Source organism: Haliotis asinina, chromosome 7, assembly GCF_037392515.1.
Source record: "Haliotis asinina isolate JCU_RB_2024 chromosome 7, JCU_Hal_asi_v2, whole genome shotgun sequence".
Taxonomy (NCBI): Eukaryota; Metazoa; Mollusca; class Gastropoda; order Lepetellida; family Haliotidae; genus Haliotis; species Haliotis asinina.
The window spans coordinates 55,674,604-55,701,448 of NC_090286.1; the positions used below are offsets into that span (position 1 = coordinate 55,674,604).

The window sequence follows — 26,845 nt, forward strand, 5'->3', positions numbered from 1 at the left end:
AAAGAGATTCTGCACGGTACAGTACTCTACAGAAGTGGCTGGACAACAGAACTAGATATTCTTAATTAATGTGAATAGTCTGAATTATAACATAACATGTGGCCTGCTATTTGTATTGCTCAAACGAGAGAAAATCAGAACAACGGAATTGCTCTTGTGAGAGTACCGAACAAATGCCTGCAATATTTCCTGCACTGGCGCGTATCGTCAGTTTCATGAAACACATACTCCTATCTTCGATGAAAAACAATCCCTGTCAAATCGGAAGTTGTATTTGTAGGCTTTCATTACAGAAAATAGATAAAATAAACAAATGGTGAGAGTTCCCCTGGGGAAATATAAAGTTTTCGTGAATAGATTTTCTTGATAATCCTTTCCCATGAAACAAAATAGGAAAATATTTACTCATAACCTGCTTTCATAGTCACAAGGCAACAAGGCCATACCTTGCAAAATGTTTGACAGTTGATAAGAAGCTCAGTCAGTGCTGAAGGTGGATCTTCACAAACGTTATTGACTTTTCGGTTTTCTAGGCATGCTTCAAGGAATATGTACGAAATATAACAGAAACCTGCAATGTTTATTATTTGGATAATTTCAGATCCAATGGCAGCTCTAGAACATTACATAGATAAGTACATAAGCTGCTATGAAGAAATCCTATCTTTAGTTTCAATTATTGTAACTTTTGACTCTCTTTTTTCAGAACTCTTCAGAATGACCGAGGGTGAAAAATTTGCCACAGATGTCGTCAGATATCCTTACGGTTTAGTGTCACCGGAAGAGTTTTTACAAATTCTGAAGACCCAATGTAGAAACAGTTTAGAATTATAAAATAAACAAAAGTTCAGGATTGTTAGGATTGTTTTATCAGATATAACCAAATTACAAATCTTTAGTACCGATACCCGGTAGGGTCGGTCAGAACAAACATTGAGTTTCTTAGGAGAGATCGAAATCGTTTTTACGTCAATTTTCCCCCAGTTATAGGAACGTTAAAAGATAATGCATAGTGGTGATCTGAATTGAATTATGACAGGTAGAACAAGGATACGCTTGTATCTGATATGTTTGTATTAGTCATTTTTGTGTTACTTTGTCATTTCACTTTGTAAAAATGGATTGAATACCCTGGCAAGTTACAATAGACAGATAACGTTTCAATTTCAAGTGTTTGTTTTTAGGAAAGGTTCAACTAGAAACGGCCAAAAAACGGCTGTCTCTAAAGATACTTTTACTTGAAAAATCTGAAGTGGTTATCTTTTGGAGTGGAATTCTTTTCTCAAATGGAGCACGGTACTCTAACTGTTATCCAAATTCGTAGATGCAGATTTGTCGAGATGTAATCTTTTCTAGTACCGTTACAATTCACAAATCTGAACTCGTTATTTTTAAACGGGCGCAGATGGAAACCTAAACAAATGAAATAATTTTTATGCATCAACCCTTCAAGGATCATTTTCTTGTTCATAGAGCCGAAGAGTGAAGACTTAAAGGCTCTCTGTAACTGATTACAATGAAATGAAAGCAGAAATGCCCAAGACATTGTGGTACATGGAGAATGTAGACGCAACATATGTCATATTTGGGATTTCACTTTCTTAGTAGACGTTGTTTTCTGTATAAAACTTTACATTTATTACTTTAATTATCTTGGTTGGTGTAAAAGTTCACATACGAGTAGAGGGTACAGTGTGTTATCGTTTTTAATATTTAAGTACATGTATTCGTAAAACAGTGTTACGCATGCGCTCATGTGCTCATGGTTCAAAAAATACAATGTGATCTTGTATGTTGCCAATATCCGATATAATATACAAATGTTCTGACAGTATTGCAGACAGACAGGAGATGGTATTGTATGAATGGCTGACTGTATTATTTTTCTTTGGTTTTGAGTCTTGTTTTATATGTTTCTCCTAGCTTTGTTGAATATAGCTGTTTCTCTTAAAATGTTAATGATGAATTAGTTCGCCAGAACTGTTGGTACATAGTTCCAGATTTCAATCATTATGTAAATGCTTGTTAGATATGTTTGTAGACAATAACCACTAGGTTATGTTTCAGTACTATTTGTGTATATATAACCTGAACTTTGAAGTCTCGTCGAAAGAAACCCCATAGAGGAACTTTACAATGACATTCATCTTGTGTATGCAGCATCATTTCACGTTATCATCACACGCAAACACAATGCATGAAAAGCACGTGCACAACGTGGGAGTCTCCTATACGTGCATGTGGTGTCATTATGAATCTTGACGTTTTTCAGGCAGGTCGATAAATCACTGTAGACCATTTTTTTAAATATAGACTATACGTGCGCTTGTCTAGATGTGGTGTCCGTTTCTGTGTATTTGTTTAAAGTAAAAAAATGTATAGAAATAAATCTTTCAAAATGACCGAAGTAAATGGTTGTTGTTGTCAGTGACCTTCATGAACAAGTGGGACAATTTATGGTTTTGTCGGAACGTGACACAAGATGCTACAAAACTCTTATATACTGCATGTTTGCATGTGTATAATGTTACCCGAAAAGAAACAATTTTCAATAGAAAATTAATACACTTAAGAAATTCTGTTACAGAAGTAATGACGGAAGTAGTGAAGGGAACTGTGATGTTTTGTATTCATTGCACACTAGGTTTGTAGCGGTATTGGGGTTCTTTATATATATGTGTAGTAAACTGAAATCGTTCTCTTTTTCGGGAAAATACTCTGAGTCAATCTGAGAACCTCACAATCATTTCTTTAATAATATATAAACGAAAGGACGCAAGAATGTGGTATAGAGGCTATCATTTATTTGTTAAGGTCCATTGGATCAAATGAGAATAATCACAATGGCAAAAATCGGTTCCAAGTTGTTACAGAAGTTATCGATAAAAAACAAAGTGTCAAGTCACAAGAAATTCTATCTGATGTTTCAAACGTCCAGTAATGTGTAAGGCAACCCCGTGCCTTCACAACTGCCAAGCAAAGCCTCCTCGTGGACTGCCTGATGCGTGTATTAAAGAGTCGGCGCCATTGTTCCTGCAATGCAGCACCGCCATCCTGCAAATTCTGAGACTGGATCCTTGGTTCCGAGTGCGTAGACGTCTACCAAAAGCATCATAGATGTGCTAGATTGTGTTGAGATCAGGTGACCTTGACGTCACACGACGTCACATTCACACGTTTATCCAACCATCTGCAAATCTGAAAGTAAATCTTGATACCACTCAAGACAACTCGAATGGTCCCGTAAATGGTCACCGGGCACGAAGGTGAGCAGCTCATATCCGGGTCCTGGCACCGTAATCAAAGAAGGTTTTCCTTAAGTTTGTCACCTGAGATCGTGGTATACAACGTTGAAAAATCAAATGATTTGACAGAACGCTGCTGAGATTCTTTAAGAATCCACATGGTTATAATTCTGGGTATTATATATGGTATTATTGTCTTTGTCTATATACTGTCTTTGAAGTACGCATGTAATATTTTACTATGTAATATCACATTATTCCTATCTCTCACTAACACGAAAATCTCCTTGGGCGACACGATCGTATCTGTGGGCTCTAGGGACATGGTTTGGCATCGATGCTCATTCTGTTGATCACTAGATTGTCTGGCTCAAACTCGATTATATACAGGCCGCCGCCATATTGCTGGAATATTGGTGAGTGTAGTGTTAAACAACAAATCAACCATCCGTCCATATCTGTTGAACTCGTCTGTCAATAAATAGCAAGGAAGAAGGAAGGTGAAACTAGTTACATTAAAATACCATGGGATGATTTCCTTGTCAAATGCGTTTTCCCACTCCATTGGCTACACTGGCACAGGTAGGTGACAATGTGGATCGAATGGCTTCAGCGCGTGTTGAGATAGTTAGAGCATTTCCAAACGTGAAACATCAGTGATAAAATTAATGATTCTATCATTAAAGACTCACAGTTGTTTTGAGTCCCATACGGACGTCGAAACTACGTCCGTAGAATTCGTAATGATGATCGCACTGATGATTGTACTAATGACTGTATTGATAACAGTACTGATGACTGTGCTGATAACTGTACTTATGGCCGTATTGATGGCTGTACCGATGACCGACCGTGTTGATGATTGTAATGATGAATTGATGACTGTATTGATGACCATATTGATGACTGTACTGATGATTGTACTAATGAATGTATACATTTGGTTACTGTACGTATGAATGTATTGGCGAGTGTTCTGATGACTGTGCTGATGACAGCATTGATGACCGCACCAATGACTATACCGATAACTGCACTGATGACCGAACTGATGACCGTGTTGATGATTATACTGATGACCGAACTGATGACCGTGTTGATGATTGTACTGATGGCCATATTGATGTCTGTACGGATGACTGTACAAATGAGTACACCGATGACTGTACTGATGACCTTGATGGTGACTGTACTCATGATCCGATGACAGATCTGATGACTGTACCGATATACGTATTGATGACCGTACTGATGATTGTACTGATGATCGAACTGATGACCGTGTTGATGATTGTACTGATGACCATACTGATGACTCTATCTTTGACTGTACTGGTGATTGTATAGGTGACTGTATAGGTGACAATTCTGATGACTGTACCGATATACGTATTGATGACCGTACTGATGACTGTGCTGATGATTGTACTGATGGCCGCAATGAATACTGTACTGATGACCATACTGATGACTCTATCGGTGACTGTACTGGTGACTGCATTGGTGACTGTATAGGTGACAGTTCTGATGACTGTACCGATATGCGTATTGATGACCGTACTGATGACTGTGCTGATGATTGTACTGATGGCCGCAATGAATACTGTACTGATGACCGTGTTGATGATTGTACTGATGACCATACTGATGACTCTATCTTTGACTGTACTGGTGATTGTATAGGTGACTGTATAGGTGACAGTTCTGATGACTGCACCGATATACGTATTGATGACCGTACTGATGATTGTACTGATGACCGAACTGATGACCGTGTTGATGATTGTACTGATGACCATACTGATGACTCTATCTTTGACTGTACTGGTGACTGTATAGGTGACTGTATAGGTGACAGTTCTGATGACAGTACCGATATACGTATTGATGACCGTACTGATGACTGTGCTGATGATTGTACTGATGGCCGCAATGAATACTGTACTGATGACCATACTGATGACTCTATCGGTGACTGTACTGGTGACTGCATTGGTGACTGTATAGGTGACAGTTCTGATGACTGTACCGATATGCGTATTGATGACCGTACTGATGACTGTGCTGATGATTGTACTGATGGCCGCAATGAATACTGTACTGATGACCGTGTTGATGATTGTACTGATGACCATACTGATGACTCTATCTTTGACTGTACTGGTGATTGTATAGGTGACTGTATAGGTGACAGTTCTGATGACTGTACCGATATACGTATTGATGACCGTACTGATGATTGTACTGATGACCGAACTGATGACCGTGTTGATGATTGTACTGATGACCATACTGATGACTCTATCTTTGACTGTACTGGTGACTGTATAGGTGACTGTATAGGTGACAGTTCTGATGACTGTATCGATATACGTATTGATGACCGTACTGATGACTGTGCTGATGATTGTACTGATGGCCGCAATGAATACTGTACTGATGACCATACTGATGACTCTATCGGTGACTGTACTGGTGACTGTATAGGTGACTGTATAGGTGACTGTATAGGTGACAGTTCTGATGACTGTACCGATATACGTATTGATGACCGTACTGATGACTGTACTGATGACCGAACTGATGACCGTGTTGATGATTGTACTGATGACCATACTGATGACTCTATCTTTGACTGTACTGGTGACTGTATAGGTGACTGTATAGGTGACAGTTCTGATGACTGTATCGATATACGTATTGATGACCGTACTGATGACTGTGCTGATGATTGTACTGATGGCCGCAATGAATACTGTACTGATGACCATACTGATGACTCTATCGGTGACTGTACTGGTGACTGCATTGGTGACTGTATAGGTGACAGTTCTGATGACTGTACCGATATGCGTATTGATGACCGTACTGATGATTGTACTGATGATCGAACTGATGACCGTGTTGATGATTGTACTGATGACCATACTGATGACTCTATCTTTGACTGTACTGGTGACTGTATAGGTGACTGTATAGGTGACAGTTCTGATGACTGTACCGATATACGTATTGATGACCGTACTGATGACTGTGCTGATGATTGTACTGATGGCCGCAATGAATACTGTACTGATGACCATACTGATGACTCTATCGGTGACTGTACTGGTGACTGCATTGGTGACTGTATAGGTGACAGTTCTGATGACAGTACCGATATACGTATTGATGACCGTACTGATGTCTATACTGATGATTGTACTGATGACCGAACTGATGACCGTGTTGATGATTGTACTGATGGCCATATTGATGTCTGTACTGATGACTGTACAAATGAGTACACCGATGACTGTACTGATGACCTTGATGGTGACTGTACTCATGATCCGATGACTGTTCTGATGACTGTACCGATGACTATACCGATGGCTGTACTGATGGGTGTATTGACGATTAATTATGACCGTGCTGATGACTGTATTGATGACTTTGGGATTGAACAACATTCCCCTTCTTGCTTGTCTAGCCATTTTCACACATGATCAACCGATTTCATAAGGCCATAATAACCTCACCAGTAAGTGAAGCTGGAGTATCGGACAAATATTTTTCATTTTCAAAATGCTTCCCCTTAGCGCTGTTCTGCTTTTATGTATTAGACAAGACTGAACTAATTCCATAATCACACTGAGAAGCGTCTCTGGTCCAAGGCTGTCTGTCTGTATGGGGACTGCCATTTCTCAATTAGCTGCAAGCCATGATAACTTGCTTTAAGACACCTTGCAACAGAAAATTGTGAATCTCAATGACAATGTTCCGTGTCGCAGAGTCAAGACGTGACGTAGTGATGTGACCTTAAAACTCCTTCAAAACGAATGTCCATTTCTGAAAGTAATCTGGATTTTCATTGCCAGACGGTGAATGCTCTTTGCTGTGCAGTTTCAACTGGAAGGTGATTTGGCGATGCCTTTCTAATCCTTTTAAGAAATATCGTCAAAATTGATATTTTCAGGTAAAATCGATTTTTTTACTTCTGCAATTGTGTAAATCGTGTTATCAAGACTTTTGTTACTTACTTTGACGATTGTTTTTACATAGTAGGTAATTAATAGATGTTTTTAGTACAAATCGCCTATGCGTTTCTTTTTTTGATAGTATATTTCCATCCATGGGACACATTGGACGAAAGTAGCCCACAGTGCATGATTTCCGTATGTCATCTCAAAGGAAAATGGTATTTGGGTATAATATAATGCGTTAAACATATCGTTCTAAAAGCAGATTAAGTTACAAACAAGGTCTACAGTGGGCCAAGTTAAAGTCTTTATAGCCTCTTGATGGGTGGCCTAGCATTTGTTGTCATTGAACTCTTGTCGGGGGTGGCCATCGAAATGTGGTACAACATCCCTGTATAGGATATTGGTGATTTACACTTGTACATTCATATTTTGACTGAGAAACACACCATCAATGAGCATGCAGCAAATGGCACTTTCTCCAAGATATTCTGTTGTGCATAATCAGTGTTCTGTGGTGCCAAACAGCCCGACTGTAGCTCATGCACAAATCCGATGGATAACGGCCATCCGATTTTATGCCCGACCAATTTTAGTTCCCAGTGTTTGCTTACATTTTCAAATGACAAACGCTTTCAGCAGTGGTTTTATAAAAAACTGGTTTACTGTCATTTGACATTGTTCCGACTCAAGCACAAGCACATGAACAGGTATGTGTTGTAATGTTCAGTGTTCATTACGACGTGGAACATCAAGAATACCCAGTGTTGACTATCCTCGGAAACAGATTCCGAATGGTATAAAGTGGAAAGCAGCTGTGAAAATGTCATGGAACTTTCTCTTCCTCTTCTTTCCCATTTTTTCCATCACAAAGGATAAATACTTTAGTGTTAAAACGATCAAAGCTTTAGAATGATAGGTAAATTTCCCTGCAATCGCCAGTGGCTGAAGAGATGCTGTAAATCCAGTTAGGGTCCATGCAGTAAAAATACCGTAAGTTCCCACAGACCTTAGTATAGTGATGTACTTTCAGTTTTTTGGTGATATATAGCCCGTTTTTATTGTGTACTTTCTGTAGTGATTCCACTTTATCGTAACATTGTAGTTGTAAATGTATATCTGTCATACGCTGGAATTTATACTGTACTTCGAAGACAGGATTTTAAGTTTTAACTTTATTGATTTTCATATTGATATGAATTACATGTATATTGTCCTCATCACGATATGCCTGAAATATTGCCAATGTGGCGCAAAATATCAACTCACTCACTCTTTTTCCTCATTCAAGCACAGAATTTAGTAAAATTTGGGTTGGAGTCACACCCGGCTCACTCTCGGAACAGACATCTAATCGGCGGCGTTCAGCAATCTAACCCACTCAGCCACGGCGGCCTACACAAAGTCTGGTAGTCTAGACCACGGACTTCTCACTCCATGTTATCACTTCAAATTGAATTGTATACATCTGTGAAACCATTTTGGTGACGTATATGGATCTGTTGAAACCATGGCAACCTAGAGTTGTATGATAGCCTACCCTTCACGCCTCAGTAGTCTAGGTACAGTAGTCTAAATTCTTCCTTATGTGCATATACATTATATGACGGAGAGACAGATTGTGGCCACAATTTAGCTTTCCATGCAAGAGTTTATATTCAAAAGTCAAGGAACTCGGGATTTGGCTGTTGGTTTTTTTAACGCTATGACTTTAAAGAGTTCCCTTTATACTGAAGTTCTGGTTATACTTCCGGGGCAGGAGAAAGTGCGAACATGCTAATCCATCCCGCGATCACTTTGCGTTAGTACTGATACAGGCCATTTGCACATATGTTTGTCTAAATATTTATCATAGCGTCCGTTGGCATTTGATAAGACAAACGTGAGTTAAGCTTTTCCATGGCACTTTAAGTGGTTATCTTTCAGTTGGACTCTGTCCTGCTTATTACAGTCATATCGTATATTGATTGTGAAATCTAATGTACATTTATTCACAGGTAGACGCCGCTGTGACAACAATGAGCAAAAAAACTCCAGTTATTGCAATCATCCTTGGCAACTTCTTACTTATCTATGGTACGTATCACTTTTCCCTCTGAAAAATAATATTTACATGAAACATAGGTACTCTTTTGATGTGTGATTGATAATGCTGAATATATAGAGATGATCTCCGAAAGTGTTTCTTTATAGCAATGATAAACATATATGAATAATTAACAATGTACAATGCGAGACTTTTAATCGTAACAATTGCTTTTTATGATATGAAAGCATAGAATAGAAATCTCTTTATCCGATTACTTCATGCTGATTCATTTACACTTTAAAAGTAATTCCTTCCAATGATGTAACATCACCATTCACGATGAATACTGTGTGTGAACCGACTGTGTTATGAGGCAGCAAAAGCATAGGCTGCCGGCATATAGCTGGAATATTGCTCCGTGCGGTGTAAAACTAAACTCACACACTATTTAAGAAGGGAACAGAGCCTAAGCTTGGCATATAAAGGTCGGGTCTTCCGTTTGGTTACAATGTTTTAAACCCATTTCTATTATGTAGCGTGATGTTGCGAAGACCATCCTCATCCACTACGTACCCATCTTTCATATGTTTACTGAGCAGCAGGCATGCATGCAGATTCTGCCAGACAGTCTCATTTGCATGTCTTATCGTAGTAACCAGTTGAGAAATGTTTTAATCCCTTGGCTACTTCACCACATTTACCCTTCAATAGAATTTCCTTTCAACAGTCACTGTGCTGACAGAAAATATTTACACTACGTATTATCGAATGAAAGAAAATTAGAATTATCATTAAATAGAAATTAGGTACCTGACATGACCTTAAAATGTTGTTTTGGAAGTACATCAATGTATTTTTGATGCAAATATTCATTTTGATGCAACTGTCACTTTTCTAATCATAAAGAAGTTAGAATACTGCTTGAAAAATATTATCTGTCAAAAGCGAAAATGTACACATTCTAAACACAAATACTGGCAGCTATGAAGAAGAAAAGCTCATTAATGAACACGTACAATCGTGCTCAGTGTGACATGTTTTCCTACGGTAGACCGTGTGACAGCTGTATGACAGCTGCGTGTGGTAACTTGTAGTTACACTGAGCCTTATGAATTCGCTCAAGTCGGTCATATTCACCATCATTGAGTGAGTGAGTTTAGTTTCACGCCGCACTCAGCAATATTCCAGCCATATGGCGACGGTCTATAAATAATCGTATCTGGACCAGATAATCCAGTGATCAACAACATGAGCATCGATCTGCGCAATTGGGAACCGATGACATGTGTCAACCAACTCAGGGAGCCTGACCACCCGATCCCGTTAGTCGCCTCCTACGACAAGCACAGTCACCTTTATGGCAAGCATGGGTTGCTGAAGGCCTATTCTACCCCGGGACCTTCACGGGTCCACCGTCATTGAAATATTTACAATGCATCTGTTATCTTCGTATTCTTCACGTTTTATGTTTGCGATGAATACGTTAGGTCTTATGTTGTTGCCCAGAATAACTGAAAACAAAATTTATCATCCCCTTCATTTTGATATTATTACTTTAGATTGGTCGCTAGGCATCCTGTTTTACTCTTTCTGTTATCCCTTTCAGCGTGTTGGGATCCTACAAACTGTATCAAATCCAGTTACGAGAATACACCCAGCATCCGAAGATGCACGTTCGGGTGTATTGACGGATGGTCGGGGGACTGCTGTCAACAGCACTGTCTCGACAGGTGCATTGCTTGTTCAACCAGTGATACCCGTGAGTGTTCCAAGTGTGACCCTGGTCGTTTTGGAACCAGATGCGAGGATCTTTGTGTGAATTGTAAAGACGGAAACTGCTCCATCGATGGAACTTGTCAAGATGGATGTTCCCCTGGATTCTGGGGGACCCACTGCAGCAATCCGTGTTCTCAACACTGTAAGGATGCAGTAGTAGACAGCCCATGTGAGCATCAGACAGGGCAATGCATCAGTGGTTGTAAGGAGGGATACTTTGGGGGATCTTGTGATGCCATGTGTCCAGACGACTGTGGCGAGTGTAACAGTTCCAGTAAAGTGTGTCAGGTGTGTCAGGATGGGAGATGCAGCACAGGATGTGATGAGGGGTTCTATGGTGTTACATGTGAACAGCCCTGTCCACAGAACTGCAGGCAGTGTCCAGAGTCAAACGGAACTTGCAAGCTTTGCCTAGATGAGAATGGAATATGCTCTCATGGTTGTTTGCATGGCTTCTATGGCCTGATGTGTAATCAAACATGTCCATATAACTGCAAACTGTGTGAACGATCAGACACAAATTGCCTCACATGTGGTAGGGAAGATGGAGAATGTTTGCAAGGGTGCAGGAAAGGTTATTATGGGCGCCAGTGCCAACACACTTGCCCTGGGAGCTGTCATCAGTGTAACAAGACTATGGACTGTGAGGAATGTAAGGAGTCGCTTGTTAGTAGTAACTGCACCACGATATGCCTCAAGTGTCCATCTGTACGTTGTTTGCATGATAATAACTGTACACTCAAGTGCAAAGACGGTATTACTGGAGGAAGGTGCGACATTACTTCTACAAAAACGGGTTCAGACAATGACGTGTTTCATCACATATCTGAACTGATCAAGGATAATGGTAAGTCTAATCTATATTTCGTTTAGGAGATACAATTTCTGTCTTCGTAATCGTGAAAGTGAACGTTACATTTGCGATTCGTGCATGACGTCACCCTGGAGTGGCGATGGCTGTCATCATGAACTTCCGTTTCAGCTGAATGCTTGCTAGTGTGTACATGGACTAATTGTTTGTTGTCCGGTTCAGAAATACGGTACTGATGCGACATCCATCGTAACAACCTAGTGGTGGTATTGTGGTTATCTAAATTCGAGATTGCGAAAAAAATATGCCTCAAGAATGGTTCTCTTTAGTGGCAATTAAGAACCGGCGTGATGAAGAGTTGGTGTTGTCAGGACAGGAAAGAGCTATGGGGGTTGGCCGTAATTAGCCAAATAGTAAGCTTGTAAAGATATATTAGCGTGGTGTATGCCATTATCTACAAATACACCAACTAACAGCAGTTTGATCACACTGTACATCAACCTTTTCAACCGAATAAACTCAAATATTCTCTTTGTACATCTGCCCTCTTATGTGTTATGTTGTGTAGCGCTTGAGAACGGTGTTAGCATCTATACCGAAATGTTTCTCTTGTAATGAAGTTGTCAATCCCTAAAACTTGTTCAGCCTCAGGAAATGTATTTAAACGTTCTGGACTTTTAAAATTATTTCCGGGTTTGAGTCGTATGAAACAAAGCTTTATCACCAAATGTAGTGTAGCACACACCCATTATGTTAAAATTAATCTGCATTTGTCAAACAATTTGTAGTATTTGTCTGCATATTATGTACAATGTACTTGAAATACTGCAGTGGTTAAATTTGATTTTTTTCAGACTATTTTCTTCCATTCCTGGCAAGTGCTTTTGCCTTGGTATTAACCATGGCTGGTTTCATCTTCTGGAGATGCAGGTTTGGGGCATCTTGATACGTTTTTCCGGAATAAATACAATCATAGGGTGAAGAAAAATGCAAAATGTGTTTGCAAAATGAGATGAACCATAAGCACGAATACTATCGATAACAATAACACTTCTTCTATGCATACACATTGTTTTAGGGATACCATTTGTCCTATCATTTGACACATTCTACCTCCTTCTCGTTCACGTGACCGTTTAAATATACTGGACTAAAATAGTTTGGGATATTTATAAATTTTGAAATTATGAATAATGATCTATTTATTCACTGGCACACTGATTAAATATGAATCATAAAAATACCAATATATCTAACTTATTTTGTCCAACATATAACATATAACATATCGAAGTGAGGCGCCCACAAAATGGGTCCGGCAAATGGTAGCGCAGATCACATATCTAGTGCGCCCCTCTGACAAGTTTCATATTCCTTGTTGTAAATGCATTTCGTTTTTAAGACTGAATATGTTAGAACTGTACTGTTTTAATGCGACATTTTGTTCTACAACAGAAAACTCCGGGGAAGTGGGCCCGTCACAATAGAAGCAGATATTGGTTACTTAGAAGTGTGGCACTCTAGGGAAGATATAGCGGGACAATCTGGAAACATTTACGACGAGATCACGGATGACGATGTGGCCAAACGGAAAGCTTTGTTCCCATCAAGGCCAAGAATGCCGGCACCTACCGATGAAGGTTCTGCTAGTGTCGGTGATGACTACACATTGCCCACAGACACTGACATTCAGAAGAATCCTGGATGTCGACAAGCATCTTCATGGTATTTAACACCAAGACAAGATGTCTCCGGTGCTGGCGGGCATCTCGAGGATCGATCTCGTTCTAATTCTGATTCTCCTGATGTAGCTGATCACAATATTCAGATGGATGTCCCGACTGGACAAAAGGTCGGCCAAAGTAAGATGGCAAACACTGTGGAGGTTGTTACATTGAATCAGGAAATCACATCTACATCAAGTCAGATTACAGATGGTTCTTTTAAATGAAGGAGGTCTGATGAGCCACACTGACCGGAAACATGCACGCTAGAAGTTAATGTTATTGCTAATGCACCATCCACTGAGTTGCCCGGATCATCTTAAACCATACACTTACATTCTTCTGTTGTGTGAGGGCTTGTTCCCTGGGGATTCCAGGAACTTGTGATTATGTCCTAGGTTTGTTAGCACCATGTTGTGCTCGAAGACTTTGTCCATAGTAGCTAACATCAGAGACCTGCAATACTGTGTACTTTCCTGGGCTGTTTAAGCTGGGATGCCTTGACCGAACAGGAGTACTGCCCAAGAGCAGCGTTAAACCTACATACTCAGTCAGTCAGTCAGATATACACTATCCATTAGAAGTTTCAAAACTTTCTTCTTTCAAACTTCATGCTATAGTCAATCTTCCTTTATTCATTTCACAAAAACAGCTACACTAAGGGACACGGCCAGACGACGAAGTGAAAGATTTAAAGATTTTTAAAATATTCTTTTCAAATCTTTTCTTTTTACACGATGTTCTGATAATAAAATCACGCTTTGCTCAAACAGTGTGTAATTTAGTACAGGGGTAAAACAAAAACGGAAAATCTATTTAACGAACGTTTGTCATGACATCTGTAATGTAAAAGCCAATATTTAACCTATCTTCTACGGGTAGCACAGTTTAAAGATTCTTATTATCTATACCTAGATCTATATTTATCATAATTTTGTGTTACAGAGTCTAACCTAAAGTGGTGACAAAATATCGAGTCCATCCTGAGGTGATGACCAAATACCGATTCCATCTTGTGGTTTTGACCGAATATCGAGTCCATCTTCTGGTGGTGAACAAATATCGTAAATATGATACCCTAGGCAAGCATTACATTCTCATGCAAAATATAAGTCATCCATTGAAAGATACGTACTTTCATCCATTTACTGCCCCCAAAACACGATGGAAAAGTAAATTTTGAAAAGTATTTTTAATAGCTCTCTAAATTAGTCGGCTTAAGTCAAAATGATTTACATATTCAGTAATGATACGTAGAAACATACTTTGATTCATTTACAAACTCCAAAACATAAAAAAAAACATGTATTTTGAGCACAAATAGGCGGGATTTTTAAATACCGCTCCAGATTAATCGAATAAGGTCAAAATGATTTACATTTTGTGTCATGATACTTAGAAACATACTTTAATTCATTTACAAACTCCAAAACATAAAAAACATGTATTTTGACGAAAAGGAAATAGTCTCTTCCACCAGTGGGATTTTTAAATACCACTCCAAATTGATTAAATAAGGTCATAATGACCTGAAATGTTGTGTCATGATACTTATATGCACACCTTTATTCATTTACCTCCAAAACATAAAGAGCAATTATTTTGAGCAAAATATTCTCACCCCATGAGCCAAATGGTTTTTCACCGATAGGCGAATTTTTGTTATAACGCTCTAAATCAGTCGAATTAAGTCAAAATGATTATTATTTTATCCTTAGCATATTTACATGACAACTGCATGTTGAATTTTGTCAAAACCGTTGTATGAATGTGGCCACAGTACGGAGAGTTTCTGGATAGTGGGCTTCCAGATTTAATAGAAATATAGATACGTCAATGTCCAAAATATGGTCTGGATTTCTGTCGTAGCAGATATTCGGAAGAACATGAAAAGTGTGCTGCCTGTAGACTTAGAGCAGTTTTCGGGCCAGGAGAGTGATCCTGGTTACAAAAGCCGTCGTTGAGTAGTGTCGTAAGTGTAGGGCTCTCCGCTAGTGAAGGTGAAAGACTTGTCCTGAATCATCCTCAGAATATTTGCCCTGCATATTGTGGGCCATATCCTCCTCGCAACGCTGTGGCCAAGGCAGTCCATCGATCTGTAAGTAAACAGGTTAGCAAACTATGTGCATGGTTTCATAAATAAGATATTCAGGTGCGAAATCAAGCACATGTAGTGTAATATCCTTCTATCGTCATGTTGCTAATGTAGTAAGCTAGGCTGTAACTAACTTGTGAACATAACGAACTGTCCTTTCTTTTTCTAGCTTCGTGCTTATATTTGACATTCCACATTTTAACCCTATCTTTAGTTACTCTCACATGATCAATAATTCATCATAAATCAGTATCGCAATTGTATGATAATGTATCTGTGAAGATTCAATAGCGTGCATGCTCGTAATGCGCGACATGAAGAAAGGGAAGGGTGTTTTTGGAAGGTTTTATATCAAACTTGGTCACACAGCCTTGTGGGGAGTTTTTGTCTCACTCTTTGTGGAAGGGAGTTGGCTAGATGATGCTTTAGTAGCACATACATCGTCGATATACATGAAGCTTAGATTCCTCTTGGCCAAATTACTTGGTTTGATCTTGCCAATCCAATCATAAACTATGTTTTGCATATATTTCCGTTCAAACGTTCTGCATCTGTTTCCAGTTTGCTCCCCGTGTTAGTGGAGATATCAATCGCTGTAACCAATGTGTGTTTTAAATGAGTCTTAGCTTTTGATGTGAAGCATAGATAGGGAAACAGATACACGCGGAGTGACGGTCAGAGTGTAATACATTTCCATTGTTTTTCTTTTTACTTTCCACACTTCTTTCTCAAAGAAAAAGTGATAACGGAAATTTCTTACACTCTGACTGTTGACATCGTGATGGAGAGGTGATTGTGGTTGTGCCACAGGTGTTTCTCTCTTCGTTGAAGAATCAGCAACTATATCAAGGAACATGGAGATTGTATCAGGGACAAACGTAATAAGCGATGACTACATTCTTCACTTACACACATTACAAGACTGTCCACACACACATATACTACAAACAAAACGTATGGGAACACCCTATGATTCGATATATAAACTTAGCTTCTACTCTAAGGTAAACGCAACTTGTTGTATGCTTTATGGACACTTTAATTGACATGTTTGAACAGGCAGTGAAACAACTGATTCAATATTCATTGATTTTGATTGAAATGAAACATTGTCCAAAATAGCGAAAAAACAAGGGTGCTGCAACTCACCAGAGTCATATGTTTTAAATTCCGGAGATAAAGTGATAAAGTTGAAACATACATTGGGAAATCTGGACAGACATAACCCCCACTCCTTCATATTACATACATACATACATACATACATACATACATACATACATACATACATACATACATACATACATACATACATACATACATACATACATACATACATACATACATACATACATACATACATACATACATACATACATACATACATACATACATACATACATACATACATACATACATACATACATACATACATACACACACCTTACCTTCAACAACTGAGGTCAGAGGATCGCGTTCAGCTGGCTCTCCGCTGCCTAAACCATGCAACAGTTCATAAGGCATCAATGCTGATAGAAGATGATAGATAGCATAATATCCAAGCAACTATCCAGTACAACACCACATGCCAAGGTGTGCCACATCAGGTACAACACCACATTCTTTTAGAAATGCATAACGAATCACACGTATGTTCCGTTGATTCATTTGATGGTTCTGTTCTGTTTACCATTCGACTGTATGTTATCAGTGTCACAGCTGACATATCGTCACCACAGAATCCTTGAAAGACTTGGTGACATGCTAACAAAGTCACTCTCCAATAGTTCGTGGTTTCCCCCGACAAACGTAATATAAACAAAGGGATTTGTACTTACAACATAAGTTGGTTATACTTACGTGAGTTGTTGAACTTACAGCTCCCCAGCTTGTCCTTAAGTTGTTTCAAACTGACAACAAATAATTCCTCAATCGTTAGCATGTAGAATGTGCTTGGAGCTATGGTCTACAAATTCCGAATGTATGAGACTGCATAAATAACATTAAATGTTTCTCGGGCACATTATTTTCATACGTGAGAAGGGCGGTTTTCATTTTTGATAGAAAAAAATGACGAGGGCGGAACAGATTTCCCTCAGAAATTCACCTTGGAAAGTTCAGCACGTCTTACTGAGTTGTAGATTCAGTCACACTTGTTGTTATAGATACTCATTCTCATAAGGGACAAATAGATGATCGGGACGCAGTAAAGTCAAAATTATTATTTTTAAAAAGGCAATAAAATTAGTTCGCGCACAAATAAAAGTGATGCGCCGATGCCCGAGAACCATTTCACATGTTTTATTTGGCTTTACGGATAAATTTTCAAACTGACAGTTATCCGGAACATAGTAGATTTAGCTACAGATTGCGTCAGTGAAACAGACGTGTCATATAATGAGAGAGAAGATATCAATTCTTGCTAAAACACAGAGTTGAGAATACCAATGGAATATATGAAATATAGAATAATTACATCAAAATGATATTCGGAAAATGGATTTCAAAAGGTGTACCATGATATGAAATCAGGTTGTACTTGGTTAAGTTTATGTCAAGTGTAAACTGTCCAGCTGTACACAATATGTGATAAGTCATGGATATAACATCATCGATACTTTAACTGGTTTCATTAAGGTTGATGCTGAGTATGAAGACTTGAATTGAAAAATTGAAATTACCATTTCACGCATACTTTCCTATACTTGTAAGCAACAAACAAAACAGCACATATTGCTATAGTAATGACAGCTCCATCAGTCGTATCACCTTTGGACCCTGCAAGAGACAGTTTCTTATAATAATATTTTGTGTATGAATTCTTGTAGTTGTGATTATTTTCATTATTAGTAACAAATCCTAAACAATTATGTGTGGTTATGTAAAAGGTACAAAATAAAACAGTTTCTATTCATGATTTCTACCAAGAACGAACAGCGTACAAGCTACAAGTATCTACAGTGTTACCAGTCCAGTGGAGACGATCAGCTACAGGAAGTTACTAATATATAAACTCTACAGTGTAACGAACCCATTCAGTATTTATCATTAAAAAACGTTACCTAAACGATGTGATGATGCACCAGTCCCTGTTTCTTCTGAATCAGCACGTCCTTGATTAATATCTGCATTGCAATATTTTTAAAAACTTTAAATTTCGGATTTAAATTAAGGTTATCATAGAATTAGTTAGCTTATTTGGGGAAATTCGGGTCGTAGTTTAGGTAGAAATTAATCTTTTACATTGTTTACATTCAAGGGATACAATCACGTTTTAATCTGTTAACAGTGAAAGCGGAGGAAAGATCACGGACGCAAACGTAGTTACTATACCTTTTTGAGATTCCTGACGTTTAGCACAGCTGGTATCGCAATGCCCTTTGCCTAGGCACTCTGGAGGACATGTTAAGTTACAGAAGGTGCCATAAAATGATCCATTTCGGCAAAATGTCTCACATTTGTTTCTCACAAACCTCCTTCCACAGTTGGGGCATTGTGTCTTACAGTCTTGCCCTGTCCACCCACTGCGACAACACTCACATGTTTTGTTCACCTTGTTGAAACTGAGGCATGAATCTGAGTCTCCAGACAGAGGGAATCCTGCAACCGTATGAAAGCTTGTTTATCATAATTATCATAATTCACTGAGGTTTGAGGCCAAAGGATGCATCAGGGGCAATGAAGCTGAAAACGACCAAACAATGCCTGTAACCAGGGGCAGCTTAAACAACGGACAACATGATCAACAAGGAAAACATGGCAACATGATCAACTTGGACAACGTGAGAAAAGCCTTGTGCCTTGCAACACGGACATCATAGTTTTCATAGACAGTATATGCAGACAGCCTGGACAAATGAACACCACGGGCATCATAGATTTCATAGACAGTATATGCAGACAGCCTGGACAAATGAACACCACGGGCATCATAGATTTCATAGACAGTATATGCAGACAGCCTGGACAAATGAACACCACGGACATCATAGATTTTATAGACAGTATATGCAGACAGCCTGGACAAATGAGCAGCGCGGACAAGAAAGACAATGAGACCTAAAAAGATACGGGTTAGAATCGTACCCCAACTGCGTAGATCAATACTGAAGATGTTGATCAGTGGATTGTCAGTTGCAGACCGCTATACTGCCGGATTGTTACTGAGTGCGTGTTAAACACAGAACGATGCAGTGCATTGGGTTCCAACCCGTGTAAGGGTGGCAACTGGCCACTGGCAAAATATGTATGACGCCATTCCATATACAGGCACTAAGCAAACGATCACAACGGGTTCTTTAGATTGGAAACCGATCTCAAACCGATGTTCAGATTCTGGATTGGCTTTTTAGAAGAAGCTATATTCGATGAACATTAGGAATTTCTTCTATGTATTCAAAAAATAAAAGACGTAACCTTGAAAATTCTGCATGTTCATTCATGTTCAAATAACATTTACACTGTAAAATGTTTACAATCAACCTACACAGTATTTTGTGATCCCAGATCCAGAAGGGCTAGGTTTGGGAATAAAAATCTGATTTGAGTGAGATTGAAAAGTTGTAAATTCGATCATATTTATCATGATATTTATGGGAAAAGTGTGGTGAAATCTGTGAACATGCACTAATGCTTTGTGCTGCTAAAATCTTTGCGTTTTGTTCGATGTGAGATGTTTCAGGTCGGTAGTTTATAGGATGCACCTTACAAAATACACCGAGGAAATCCTGAACATATCACAAAGAAACTCACAGAATATGTAAGTCCAATGTGCATTTTTTTTGCTTATGAGTGTCAAGCATACAATAGGCCCATGTTATAAGCTCGCAAAATTTCCCCAAGATTTGTATCTCATTTTGATTCTCAAAATATACACAATAATGGAATAAAGACAAACACAGATAACAGAACGTATTGTCAGTATGAATATATTCAGACCTCACATTAGAATTAATCTTGGTTTTTTTTGTTTTTTTGTTTTTTGTTTTTTTGTTGTTGTTTTTTTTTTGTGTGTGTATGTGTGTGTGTGTGTGTGTGTGTGTGTGTGTGTGTGTGTGTGTGTGTGTGTGTGTGTGTGTGTGTGTGTGTGTGTGTGTGTGTGTGTGTGTGTGTGTGTGGACAAGTTATGTATAACAAGTGGTCGATGCGTGTCATTGTCTCACAATTGCGTGGATCGATGTTCATGATGTCAATCACTGGATCGTGTGGTTCATATTCGATTATGAACAGATTGCCCTCATAACCGTCGAATAATTAAACTAGTGATAGAACGTCCAGTAGCTATAAATGTGCCCAGCTCGGGATAGCAGAGTTATTGCTCGCTGCCGTCATTAACAATGCAATTTAAATGTTCTAACTATATAGTTACTGGAATTAAACAAGTTTATGAAGTACACGTCTATCGTTCCTGCCTTCTTTACAAGTCTACTTAAACTATTGCAAGCTACAGTTGTGTTTTTAAACCGAAACCGAAACTAGTGGGCGACCCCGTACATATCGAAACTACGGTGTACTGGTGACGTCATCCAACTTTGACCCGCTTTACAAGGGATCACTAAGACCAACATCGGCGATATGACGTGTGGCAACTCAAATTATTTGTTGCCAATGTTTTTAAACTTTTGTTTGATGTTCTTTCAGCATCCTATTTATTAACCTCAGTGTTTTCTACGTCTGGGTATAGAGGATACCGACTGGAGGATAGCGTTCTTAATCAATCACTTTGACGTAACAATATACGTAAATATTACAGCTCTTCTGAGAAAAAGGATCACCGCGGTCATTTCAGCCATGGGAAATTATATTTTATGTTGCGTTTAATGTACAATTTTTTAATGTTAAATTTATTTAGATACATAAATTTTAGTCTAAGGCATTTTCTACATTAAATATATTTAGAAAAATCTAGCTTGTTCATATTCGCAAAAACGTTCACTGACCTGTATATGATTTGTGTGGTAAATACGGTGATATTGCAACAGGTGTTTATTTTGTCGTTAGTCTCTGAGATTCATCCAAGTTGAGACAGTTAATCTACACAACATGAACATACTACCTATTGCATGCAAAATACCTATATATCCTGAGTACAGCTGACATTTTTATCATGGGCTTCCTGGGAGGCTAGATCACTTCATGAACCAACTTTGCCTGGATCCCCATGACAGGTTGAAAAGACTTTGTTCGTACTGTCTTAAGTGATTTTCGACATGACTGTTTACAAAGGACGGGCGACTGTCACCCGCAAACTGTCGTAAGATGCGGGTGAAATTGATATGTAGACCAGCTCGATGACATGGTTCATCCCTCAGATCAATCACAGGATTATCTGATCCAGGCTCCGAGATTTACAGGCAGCCGTCATATAAGCAGAATATTACTAAAGCGTTCTGGAATGACAAAAAGACAAAGGAAAATGCAAATTTACGAAAGTTAAACAAAGATTTCTTTTCATCGTGATAAGGAACAGAAAACATACCTTGCAAGCAGAAAGTCAAGACTATTGCGATTTTCAGACAGCTCATGGTCCTAGGTTGTGGGGGGGGCATACAATACATCGATATACTGTAAACAAACATCGGTAAAACGAACTATCAAATTGTCTCTTTAAAACTAAACTGAAGCATATATATATATATAATTTTATATCTATCTATCTATATCTATCTATCTATCTATCTATATATATATATATATGTGTGTGTGTGTGTGTGTGTGTGTGTGTGTGTGTGTGTGTGTGTGTATGACAGACAGAGACATACAGAGACAGACAGAGACACAGAGAGTTCGAAACACTATTCCAAACTTACACATTCTTCAAGTTGTGTGATCAGACAAAACTTAAAGGGAACGGTTACGGTCAGCTGAAAGGAAACTATAGTTATCGGACACATGACAAATACTGATTATTCTAATGCAGTCCTGACATTTGTACACTAAACAGAAACAGTAACGCAACTCTGGCTTTTTTGTCAAATTTTAAAATGTAAGACATAAAAATAAACGCTTACTTTCATTAGATTTTACTTTTTAGAATCTTCCGTTTCTTTTGCTGTGATCTGTGATCTAAGATTTTAAATGAATCCAAATTAGAGTCAGGAGTGCTTTGGGGATGAACGTTATGTACTGACTAAAAATACAGTTACACAAGAATTTCACAGCTTTTTGTACTCGACATGATATCAAAAGTATCATATGATCCTATTCTATGGCAAGGACAAAGGTTGGGATTTTTGTATTCAACACAACGTGATTCTAAAGTAATATCAGGAGTAAAATGTAAATTTGCCTCACTCAACATATAAAAGAAGTGTAATTGTTGAATATTACATTCACGTATTTCACCTCAAGTACATATGAAGACGCTCACCTTTTGCTCGTCAAATAATCTTTAAAGGCATTTCGCCTCACTTCACCATGCAGACCGGAGTCGTACCTTTCTAACACGGCACTTGTCCGAGGGTACAACAGCTTTCACAAACATCCGAGGCAAGTTAAGGAATACAGGTAAATGATTTGCACCAAATATTTAGAATACTTTTAGGTAAAAATGCCAAGAAAGGCATTCACTCGCCTACTCGTATATTACTCTACCTGTGACAGATGTCTATATTTAGCCCCTATGCGGTTTTCCGCAATGACGTGGCGCTATATTGAGCAACAATATACCCTCGTGTAAACAGACGTGATAATACCCTGTCCATCCTTTCGAATCCTCTCCTTCAAGGCCAGGCACCTAATCACGAGTTGGACAGCTAGTGGTCTAGACCACGGACATGCGCATCCATCTAATAAGTGTAAAATATCAAGTGCTCAAAGTACTATCCCCAATATAACGTGTTACACTTTCTAAATGGCATTGTATATCCAATGTTTACTCATGTTTTGTGCTCATCTGAAAGTGTATGTATGTATGTATGTATGTATGTATGTATGTATGTATGTATGTATGTATGTATGTATGTATGTATGTATGTATGTATGTATGTATGTATGTATGTATGTATGTATGTATGTATGTATGTATGTATGTGAGTGTGTGTGTGTGTGTGCGTGTGCATGTGTGTGTGTGCGTGTGTGTGTGTGTGTGTGTGTGTTATGTATATATATGTGTGTGAAAAGTCTGCTTAGAGTAAGGAACCAAAACTGAATGAACAGAAAGCACTCCTATCAGGATGTATCATGACTTTATTTAAAGTGTGATATTGTCACGGAAAAAAGTTCATATGCGACCTTGCATTGTTAAACGCCACAGGGAAGTTGAAACTAGTGTTTAGTGACAGTTGACTCAGTATGACTGATATCTCTCATCACTCTTCACGAAACAGGTAAACAACTTATGTTATATAGACTGTGCATCATGTGTTCTTATTTCCAACTACACATTTGCTACTCCGTGCAGATTATACACGCGATTGACACCACAGTTCGAAACCCTCCCTGGTGTCACTGTTTTTGTGTAGACAGTCAGTGGTGTTTACGGACTGTCGCATAGCAGAAGAATGTGTTCTCATTCTGCCTACACGTTCAAACAGCAGTGATTAAGTTAATCCTAAGTTTGAGATGATGGTCTGCACGACGAAATAAATATGTTACTTACTGCTTTGAAACTTATATAAATAGATTATAATTAAGTTATTATTTCCATTGTCACCAAGTCATTTAAGTGTATTTAGTTTCCGCTTCTTAAAAATTCAACAACACACCCTTCTGAGGACTGGTAAATGGGTTGATCCATTTTTATAGGTGAAAATTTTTTGTAGCCAAATTGGGATTGCATACAGAATGGGATGTAACCGGTAGAAATATTGGGCCAGGCAGAGACATACAGAGAGTCACTTCGGGTGCTACCGGTACTGCAGCATAAGTTCTCCATCTTCACGAAGAACACGCGACATGTTTGGTCTTCCGTGATGTTTTCATATACTGGACAAAAATAGTAAGGGATATATGTGTAAATTTTGAAAATATGAATAATGATCTATTTATTCATTGACAATCTGATGAAATCAATCACAATCAATCATAAAAGTACCAATATCCCTAACTTATTTTGTCCAGTATATAATTTTCACAACTAGTATGCCTTTCACGCCCCAAGAAACATGTTTACGCGTTTAATCAAGACTCGGTATTTTCGTATTGCTGACGTTCTGTACATATTACGGCCTTATTCATAACGGCCGAAGTGTGGACAATGAATATAACGTGTTTATGAACAGTAAGAATCTATTTCTCCTATTTGCCTTTTGTGACTAACTTAATAAGTTCAAGTGATACTACTACTTCATTTTTTGTGTTGGTTCGTAACATTCAGCAATATTTCAGCTACATCGCGACTCTTGGGCCAGATAGGCCAGTGATTAACATCATGAGCATCCATTGGGATTCAGTGACATATATCAACCGGCCTGCCCACATGGTCTCGTTAATCGCCCCTTACCACAAGCACTGGTTACTGATGATCGGTTGTAATTACCATCATAACATGCCCGCAACAAATCTGCGCCTATCCTTTATCTTCTAGACAACGGCTGATCCACACCTTTCACTGGGGAACACAAAATATTCCTAAATCACATTGTCATTGTTCTCTCTCCGTGATCTAGTGGGTGGACGTTTCTGTCGGCAGAATGGCAGGTCATAGGATCGATGCCCTGAAATCAACTACCAGATGCGAAAGAACACAGGCTATAGTAACGTTTTTTCCGGTCGTCAGTATCTATATATTTCTCATACAACTTGCCTGAGTTTATTTGAAAAACAGTACAGCAATTACAGGCACCATATAAACTAACTGTAACCACCGTCATGGTTTACCTATAACAAATCCTTTAACTAACAGACTTAATGGCACTGCCTTATAGGGCGTTGAGGGCGTTAATGTGAACGTGGCATGAAGCAAATGAAGTACTATACAATGAAATCAATGTCGTGTTGTGGTTTATGTAAAGTAATCCAAGCATTGTCGCAGTGCTTGTTGGATAGTATGACATCAGTATTGCATCTGCAAATTGTACAAAGCAAATTTAGATATAAAAAGAGATAAGCAGTAAGGTGTGATACGTGCGGAATATAAAGAACTAAATAGAATTAGATGAATACTACACCTTCACTTTCGTCTACCCCTTAACCTACGTCTTAACCCACACCCACGCCCAAGCCCACGCCCACGCCCACGCCCACGCCCACCTTCACCTTAACCTTAACCTTAACCTTAACCTTAACCTTAACCTATGCCTATGCCTACGCCTACGCCTACTACACCTACTACACCTACTACACCTACTACACCTACTACACCTACACCTACTACACCTACTACACCTACACCTTCACCTTCACCTACACCTTAACCTTCACCCACACATTAACCTTCACCTACACATTTACTTTCACCTACACCTTAACCTTAACCTTCACCTACATCTACACCTTTACCTACACCTTAACCTACACCTTCACCTTACCCTTCACCTACACATTAATCTTCACCTACACCTTCACTTTCACCTTCACCTTAACCTTCACCTTCACCTTCACCTTAACCTATGCCTACGCCTACGCCTACGAAAATATGAATAATGATCTATTTATTCATTGACAATCTGATGAAATCAATCACAATCAATCATAAAAGTACGAATATCCCTAACTTATTTTGTCCAGTATATAATTTTCACAACTAGTATGCCTTTCACGCCCCAAGAAACATGTTTACGCGTTTAATCAAGACTCGGTATTTTCGTATTGCTGACGTTCTGTACATATTACGGCCTTATTCATAACGGCCGAGGTGTGGACAATGAATATAACGTGTTTATGAACAGTAAGAATCTATTTCTCCTATTTGCCTTTTGTGACTAACTTAATAAGTTCAAGTGATACTACTACTTCATTTTTTGTGTTGGTTCGTAACATTCAGCAATATTTCAGCTACATCGCGACTCTTGGGCCAGATAGGCCAGTGATTAACATCATGAGCATCCATTGGGATTCAGTGACATATATCAACCGGCCTGCCCACATGGTCTCGTTAATCGCCCCTTACCACAAGCACTGGTTACTGATGATCGGTTGTAATTACCATCATAACATGCCCGCAACAAATCTGCGCCTATCCTTTATCTTCTAGACAACGGCTGATCCACACCTTTCACTGGGGAACACAAAATATTCCTAAATCACATTGTCATTGTTCTCT

At 38.7% G+C, this 26,845-nt stretch overlaps 4 protein-coding genes across 7 annotated transcripts in view; 3 read left to right on the plus strand and 1 right to left on the minus strand.

Annotated features, from left to right (window-relative positions):
- Positions 1-2,407, plus strand: part of LOC137290534 (scavenger receptor class F member 1-like) — a 36,082-nt gene extending 33,675 nt beyond the window's left edge. For all 3 annotated transcript variants that reach the window (XM_067821553.1, XM_067821552.1, XM_067821554.1), the window contains one exon: positions 707-2,407. Coding sequence is in view for 1 of the 3 variants with exons in the window: in XM_067821552.1 (XP_067677653.1) it covers positions 707-731 (25 nt within the window). In the remaining 2 variants the exon portion in view is untranslated. The remainder of the gene's footprint in view (positions 1-706) is intronic.
- A 1,379-nt stretch (positions 2,408-3,786) lies between these two features.
- On the plus strand, positions 3,787-14,317 carry LOC137290609 (scavenger receptor class F member 2-like). 2 transcript variants are annotated; one of them, XM_067821665.1, is made up of 7 exons: positions 3,787-3,827; positions 7,106-7,203; positions 8,499-8,769; positions 9,205-9,283; positions 10,843-11,859; positions 12,678-12,753; positions 13,279-14,317. In XM_067821665.1, the coding sequence occupies exons 4-7, from the start codon at positions 9,226-9,228 to the stop codon at positions 13,772-13,774; spliced, it is 1,647 nt and encodes a 548-aa protein (XP_067677766.1). In that variant the 5' UTR covers positions 3,787-3,827; positions 7,106-7,203; positions 8,499-8,769; positions 9,205-9,225; the 3' UTR covers positions 13,775-14,317. The 2 variants fall into 2 exon arrangements, with proteins under 2 accessions (XP_067677766.1, XP_067677767.1); XM_067821666.1 differs by having other exon boundaries at positions 8,504-8,769.
- LOC137292086 (extracellular matrix protein A-like) lies at positions 4,176-6,733 on the plus strand. Its single transcript, XM_067823630.1, has 2 exons — positions 4,176-4,428; positions 4,593-6,733. The coding sequence occupies exons 1-2, from the start codon at positions 4,176-4,178 to the stop codon at positions 6,731-6,733; spliced, it is 2,394 nt and encodes a 797-aa protein (XP_067679731.1).
- LOC137290610 (uncharacterized) lies at positions 14,163-23,086 on the minus strand. The gene is made up of 9 exons (XM_067821667.1): positions 23,012-23,086; positions 22,121-22,206; positions 19,183-19,242; positions 18,705-18,767; positions 18,324-18,420; positions 17,503-17,552; positions 17,091-17,138; positions 16,403-16,482; positions 14,163-15,643 (listed from the first exon to the last, which is right to left on the minus strand). Exons 2-9 carry the CDS (start codon positions 22,197-22,199, stop codon positions 15,539-15,541), a joined length of 582 nt encoding a protein of 193 aa, XP_067677768.1. The 5' UTR covers positions 22,200-22,206; positions 23,012-23,086; the 3' UTR covers positions 14,163-15,538.
- Between the last annotated feature and the right edge of the window lie 3,759 nt (positions 23,087-26,845).

Bases quoted from the DNA above. Each gene is read 5' to 3' on its own strand.
- LOC137292086 (XM_067823630.1), top strand. From the start codon at position 4,176: ATGTATACATTTGGTTACTGTACGTATGAATGTATTGGCGAGTGTTCT. The intron at 4,429-4,592 runs GTGACTGTACTC...GTGATTGTATAG, and splicing joins CTGTACTGATGACCTTGATG to GTGACTGTATAGGTGACAAT.
- LOC137290609 (XM_067821665.1), top strand. From the start codon at position 9,226: ATGAGCAAAAAAACTCCAGTTATTGCAATCATCCTTGGCAACTTCTTA. The intron at 11,860-12,677 runs GTAAGTCTAATC...GATTTTTTTCAG, and splicing joins TGAACTGATCAAGGATAATG to ACTATTTTCTTCCATTCCTG. The intron at 12,754-13,278 runs GTTTGGGGCATC...GTTCTACAACAG, and splicing joins TTCATCTTCTGGAGATGCAG to AAAACTCCGGGGAAGTGGGC.
- LOC137290610 (XM_067821667.1), bottom strand. From the start codon at position 22,199: ATGTATTGTATGCCCCCCCCACAACCTAGGACCATGAGCTGTCTGAAA. The intron at 18,421-18,704 runs GTAACGTTTTTT...TGTCTCTTGCAG, and splicing joins TGCATCATCACATCGTTTAG to GGTCCAAAGGTGATACGACT. The intron at 15,644-16,402 runs GTAAGAAATTTC...GTTTACTTACAG, and splicing joins ACGATGTCAACAGTCAGAGT to ATCGATGGACTGCCTTGGCC.